This window comes from Pseudonaja textilis, chromosome 17 (genome assembly GCF_049901715.1).
Source record: "Pseudonaja textilis isolate UNSWEBS1 chromosome 17, rPseTex1.2, whole genome shotgun sequence".
Taxonomy (NCBI): domain Eukaryota; kingdom Metazoa; phylum Chordata; class Lepidosauria; order Squamata; family Elapidae; genus Pseudonaja; species Pseudonaja textilis.
Genome location: NC_142006.1, coordinates 6,794,054 through 6,800,355, shown reverse-complemented (window position 1 = coordinate 6,800,355; position 6,302 = coordinate 6,794,054). Strand labels below are relative to the sequence as shown.

At 41.7% G+C, this 6,302-nt stretch overlaps 1 protein-coding gene across 1 annotated transcript; it reads left to right on the top strand.

The window, feature by feature from the left end:
- Positions 1-70: 70 nt before the first annotated feature.
- C17H9orf78 (chromosome 17 C9orf78 homolog) lies at positions 71-5,668 on the top strand. Its single transcript, XM_026712242.2, has 10 exons — positions 71-138; positions 1,166-1,426; positions 1,830-1,889; positions 2,769-2,820; positions 3,062-3,132; positions 3,331-3,408; positions 3,606-3,803; positions 4,312-4,448; positions 4,696-4,794; positions 5,401-5,668. The coding sequence occupies exons 2-10, from the start codon at positions 1,344-1,346 to the stop codon at positions 5,490-5,492; spliced, it is 870 nt and encodes a 289-aa protein (XP_026568027.1). The 5' UTR covers positions 71-138; positions 1,166-1,343; the 3' UTR covers positions 5,493-5,668.
- The last annotated feature ends 634 nt before the right edge of the window (positions 5,669-6,302 follow it).

The window sequence follows — 6,302 nt, the reverse complement described above, 5'->3', positions numbered from 1 at the left end:
CCTCGGAAGAGAAGGCAGTCCTGAAGGGGAGGAGTCGGGCAAGATGCCCTCAGGATGTCCCAGGCACTCCACTTTCTTCCTGGACGGTGGGCAGGATGACCTCTGGGGGACCCAAAGGCTCCTATTCTCCTATAGACAGTAAGCAAGATGCCCTCAGGGTGCCCCACAGGCTGTTTCCTGTCTAGGGACAGGGCAAGATGACCTCTGGTTGCACCAAAGACTCGGTTTCTCTTCTCAACGGTGGACTAGGTGGTCTCTGGTGGGCTTATAGGCTCTAATCATGTCTCTATAGATTGTGGACAAGATGCCCCCTAGAGTCCCCACAGACTTCCACTCTAAATCTCAGCAAGATGCCCTCTGGGGGCCCCACAGGCTCCAAAGCCTCTCTATAGATTGAAAACTCAGCGCTTTGTTATGGATCATTCTGAAATGAATGACCTTAATGCATGCTTTTAACTACAGGTAGTCCTCGACTTACGACCACAATTGAGCCCCAAATGTCTGCTGTTAAGCGAGACAGTTTTTAAGTGAGTTTTGCCCCATTTTACAACTTTCCTTTCCTCCATCGCTAAGTGAATCCCTGTAGTTTATTTGTAAGTAGCCCAGTTGTTAAATGAATCCACCACCACCACCCCGACTTTGCATGTTGCAAATGGGGATCCCGTGATCTTGGGACACACACACAGCAACGGTCGTAAGTATGAGTCAATTGCCCTGTGCCTGATGCAGCAAAGGTCGTAACTCTGAAAATCTCTGTAACTTTGAATGGACACTAAATGAACTTTTGTAAGTCAAGGACCGCCTCTATTGCTAAGAAACAAGACACTCAATGTTGCCTCCTGGGCAGACAGACCATCCTCCCGTCTCGCCTGCTTTTTATACGTGATGGAGCCTGCATTGAATACCTGCCTTATAATCTTTTACAATTTTGCATGCAATACCAGCCAGGATATTTATTCCCTTCTGCGAATGCAATGGCACACGCAGGGCTGTTGTGGCTTCGCTGCAAAAAAATAAATAAAATGCCAGTTTGAAATTTCCATCTTTGGAGCAAATTAGGGCTCCTTCTGACAATCTAATAAAATAAATTAAAATACAGGTTTAAAAAAAAATTAAGGAGACCCGTCTTTTCTCCCCTGTACCATCCATCTATATTTTTCTATAGAATCCCTTGCCCTGCCCTTCTAAGGGCAACTTAGAGCCACAGCGGGCGGCTTCGGCGCGTGGTGTCGACGTCACGCGACGCGCGCCCCCCAGGTTGCAAAACAGGAAGCGCTTTCCAAGCGACCACCTTGAAGCAAAATCGATTTGGAGGCGGTGGGAGGCGGGCAGGGTCTCTCACTATGCCGGCCGGGAAGAGTTTTCGCCGGAGGAAGGCCGACTCGGAGGAGGAAGAGGAGGATGAGCTGGTGGCCGAGGAGGTTCGGTGGGTGCCGGGGGGGGAAGGGGGGGGAATGAAATATTGGGGAGGGAGGCGAGGTTGAAAAGAGGTTGAAACTTTGCTTCTATTATTATTCTATTATTATTATTCTATTTATTATTATTCTATTATTTTTTTAAAAAAATATCATTTATTATTATCTATTATTTACTTATTCGTGTCAGAAACACCCCAATTAAAATAAGATGTACTATATGACATAAAATTTAAAACATAAAATCTAAGAATAAAATATGCACAAGTTTGCTTTGCTTGCAAATCATTTTTTTTAAACGATCAAGGCCAAAACCAGGTTCAATCTCAGCACCTTTATGATGTGTGGACTCCAACTCCCAGAATTCCCCAGATCTTGGTATTTAATTATTTCTGTTCTATGATCCCGCTCCAGGTTAAAACTAGAAGAAGCGAAGGAAGTGCAGAGTTTAAGAAGGAGACCCAATGGAGTAAGGTAATACTAATTTTTCCATGGAGTTTTAAGGTCAAGGTAATCTTTGTAGCAAGCACAGACTGAAATTCTAGGTTTTTGTTGAGAACCGTTTATATCCGTAGAAATTAAGATTCTAAAATACATTTACCATTCCTTGTGAACATTAAGGTATGTCCTCGTCTCTGCCATTTGGCTAAGAATGGTTAGATTCTGCCCACAACTTCACCAGCATGTTGCACAGAGCCAACCAATTATAGTTTTGTGGATCAGGGCTTGTTGGAGTCCATGATGAGTTCAAGAACAAGCAAGGATTTGAACCTGGGGTTCCCTGAATCTACTTTAGCACTGTGCTGTATAAGTAGTCATTGATTTGTAACCATTCATTGAGCGACTGTTCAAAGGTACAATAGCACTGAGGGAAAAGAAGTGACTTACAGCTGATCCTTCCACTTAGGATGGTCATAGCATCTTTGTGGACACATGCTCAAAATTCAAATTATTTCAAATAATTTAACCATGAGTTCAAATTAGTATGAGTGTAGTTCACTGTAATTAGTTCAAATTAATATTATATAAAGTTCCAATAATTAAACTATGGCGAGTTGGCTGTGGCGAGTTATCACAGACCCAATAAAAAGGTGGTTAAATCAAGCACAACTCACTTAACAATGGAAATTCTGCTCCCAGCTATGGTCATAAATTGAGGGCTACCTGTCCCGACTCTTGGACGCCAATCATTGAAAACAAGTATTCTCAAGGAAGGAATGGAATATCAAACTCTCCTAATGTACTGTAACCCAAAGTGACACTGGGTTGCATTGTGACCAGATTTGAGATAAAAACGAAAAGTTCTTTTAAATCATCCTAATTCTTCGTCCTTGTCTGCTTTCCCCCCCCAAGTGCTGCAGCCTTGCTTGTCGGAGAAAAGCTACAAGAAGAGACAACTTTGGTGGTAAGATCAGAGTGGGAAGCCTTGAGATGAGAGGCCTGTAAACATCCCTCCCTTCCCTGAAGTGAAAACACAACCCATTTCGGTGTACCCTTAACAGTGGTTTTTCACAACTCATGATTTGAGAGGAATTAGGTGATCCTGTTGACTGAGGAAGCCCAGTTGCGTAAATCAGCATTTATGGCCCTCGGATTCCAGCATCTGCAAAATGTATCTTCTCCGTTTGTTCTCTCCACATGGCCAGGATGATCCCTTCAAGATCAAGTCAGGCGGAATGGTGGACATGAAGAAGTTGAAAGAGCGAGGGAAGGAGAGGTGAGCCTGGACCCTTTTGGGCCCCAATTGTGTGACTTGAGGAGTAGCTTGTTCCTTGAGGCACAGCCTCTTAGATGTTTTGAATTGGGGCTATGGATTATGACAGATGGGCTTGAGGGTTGACCGAAGATTAATTCCATTGCTTCTGGCTCTTTCGTCTTGATGGTGCTTAGAGTCATCGTTGTTGCCCTTTTATAGGATCAGTGAAGAGGAAGACCTCAATCTTGGCACCTCGTTTTCAGCCGAGACCAACAGGAGAGATGAAGATGCGGACATGTAAGTGACTTGCCATCATTTATTTATTTGCTTGCTGGCTTATCTCCCTCCTATATTATTTTTACGAATATCTTAAGGTGGCGAACATATCCAACATACCTTCCTCCTCCTATTTTCCCCACAAAAACAATCCTGTGAGGTGGGTTGGACGGAGCGAGAGGGAGTGGCCCAAAGTCACCCAGCTGGCTTTCGTTCAGGATGAAATACATTGAAACCGAGCTGAAGAAGAGGAAGGGGATTATGGAAAACGAGGAGAAGAAAGTAAAGCAGAAGAATGCTGAGGATTGTCTGTACGAGCTCCCGGAGAGTATTCGTGTCTCTTCGGCTAAGAAGACGGAAGAAATGCTGTCCAATCAGATGCTGAGTGGGATCCCCGAAGTGGACCTTGGAATCGAGTAAGTTTGACAGTTTGTAATCCACTAAAGAATATTTGAAATTGAAATGAGGGGACCTTGGTGTTCTCTGAGCTTGGTTGTTTTCTTACAGATATTACCCAACTAGGCAACATCATCAGTGCTAGTGAGTGTGGGGTTTGTCCCATTTATATACAGTAGCTCTGAGCGTGGTTTTCTTGCAGACATTTCAATACCAAACTAGGCAACATTGTCAGTGTTAGTTACCTAGTTTGGATAATGAAACATCTGCAAGAAAACAGCCAAACAGAGAGAGCACCAAGGACCCCTCATTTCAAGTCTGAGCTTCAAATATTCTCCTTTAAAAGAAATTTTGGGTAATCTCAAGTCCTCTCCTTGTCCAGAGAGGAATTATCAGAGAGCAAGTCAACTTACCCCTTCTTCATTTCACAATGATCGTTAGCTGTTCTCTTTAGAGCTATCATCAGTCCTACATTTCTTCCCTGCAAGTTTGAAAATATCTCAGCCTGATGTTTCTTTTTGGTCATAGGGCCAAGATAAAAAACATAATCTCGACCGAAGATGCAAAGGCAAGATTGCTGGCTGAACAGCAAAATAAGAAGAAAGACAGCGAAACTTCCTTTGTCCCCACCAATATGGCGGTGAACTATGTCCAACACAACCGATGTGAGTACCACAGGATTTCAGCTCACTGTCCTGGATAAAAGCTGATTGACACATAATCAAATAGCAGGATTGGTTGATGTTGGAACAAGGTTGAGGTTAGAATGAATTGAGTTTGTTGGATGGAACCTGGTGGCCTAAACACATGCCTGATGAAAAACCATAAAATATTTTTATTGATAACGATAGTGATAATATAAATGGTTTATACGCCTCAGTAGTGAACTTGATCTTTTTATCTCTTTTTCAGTTTATCATGAAGAGATACATGCTCCGGTAAGAAGAAATAAAGAGGAACCTAAGGCTCGGCCCCTGAGAGTGGGAGACACTGAAAAACCTGAAATGGAAAGTAAGTCATGTATACTGAGGGGTTGGTTATCTAGCTACTTTGGTCTAGTTCTCACAACAAGCTGGTGGATAAATTGTTTTGCTGCGATCTTCAAGAGGGCAGAAATAGAAACCAACTTCCTTTGGGAAAAGCTGGCAGGGAGCGTTGGAAAGAACAATTACCTAATGATGGCTGATCCCACAAGGCCACACTATCTAAAGATCATTGAAATTTCAATCCTGCGGGAATAACATATCCTGGATTTTGGACACATTCCTTAATTCGGCCTATCGGAGGTCTGTGGATTCAAAAATTGTTGCTCTACAATGCACCGTTTCGGCCAAGGTTACAAACACCGAAACAGGAGGGTTTTCATAGTATAAAGATGACAATTTGGAGCATACTGTTCACAGCATTGTCGTACTAAATAATAGCAATAGCACTTAAGACTTATATACCGCTTTACAGCCCTCGCGAAGCCGTTTGCATATTGCCTCCAACAAAAAACAGAACTCGATCTGCCAGCCGCTAGGCACAAACAGTGAGATATATTGCAGCTTTCCTTGTATTTTATCTCTTTCCAATGGCTAATCTTTATTTCGGGATGTCTCTTTCTAAATTTTGTAGAATCTCCGCCGAATCGCAAGCGCCCACCAAATGAGAAAGCCACCGATGATTATCACTATGAAAAGTTTAAGAAGATGAACCGGAGATACTGAAGAGAGCTTGTTTGGTTCTCAGAGACTGGGCTGCATTTCTAACATTTCTCACTTCTTGTTCGTTTTGCTTCCATTTTACTCCACGAAACTGCCTTGCATTATAGTCACTGTTAGATGTTTTTCATACCGAAATGTGTATTGCATGTGCAGCAGTAAAGGTTTGTATTTTAAGCAGAGGATGCCCTGAAGGGTTTGTCTGTTTCTGTGTTTTCTGCATGCAATGACACAGGATGGAAATTTGAATTCTCGCCATCCCACCAAAGATTTCAAATAAGTTACTTGGTCCTCTCCAGATAGAACATAGAATCATAGGGGCTGGAAGGGAACCTCGGAGGTATTCTAGTCCAACCCCTTGCTTAAGCAGGAGACTCTATACCATCCCTGTCAAATGGCTGTCCGGTCTCTTCTTAAAGGCCACCAGTGATGGAGCACCCACAACTTGGTCCTTGAAGTCTTCCAGCATAGAGTCAACACTGAATTAATGTCACATCTGTCAGTCAATCAGTCAAATGATGGCTTTTTAGATGTTCTCATATGCCTTCCTTGCTTTTATTACTCTTTATATAGTTCTATTGTTCTTTGTATATTTAATTGTTTGCAAGCCACTCAGATTCCTGTAGCGCATATGGAAGATGGGCAGCTATTTAAATGGGAGTAATAAATATATATATTATATATATATATATATATAATATATATATATATATATATATATATATATAAATATATATATATATATATATATATATATATATATATATATATATATATATATATTATATATATTTATATATTTTATATATATATATA

Excerpts from the sequence above, each read along its gene's own strand:
- C17H9orf78 (XM_026712242.2), top strand. The coding sequence starts at position 1,344 with ATGCCGGCCGGGAAGAGTTTTCGCCGGAGGAAGGCCGACTCGGAGGAG. Across the intron at positions 3,409-3,605 it reads AGAGATGAAGATGCGGACAT|GATGAAATACATTGAAACCG; the intron begins GTAAGTGACTTG and ends GCTTTCGTTCAG. Across the intron at positions 4,795-5,400 it reads TGAAAAACCTGAAATGGAAA|AATCTCCGCCGAATCGCAAG; the intron begins GTAAGTCATGTA and ends TAAATTTTGTAG.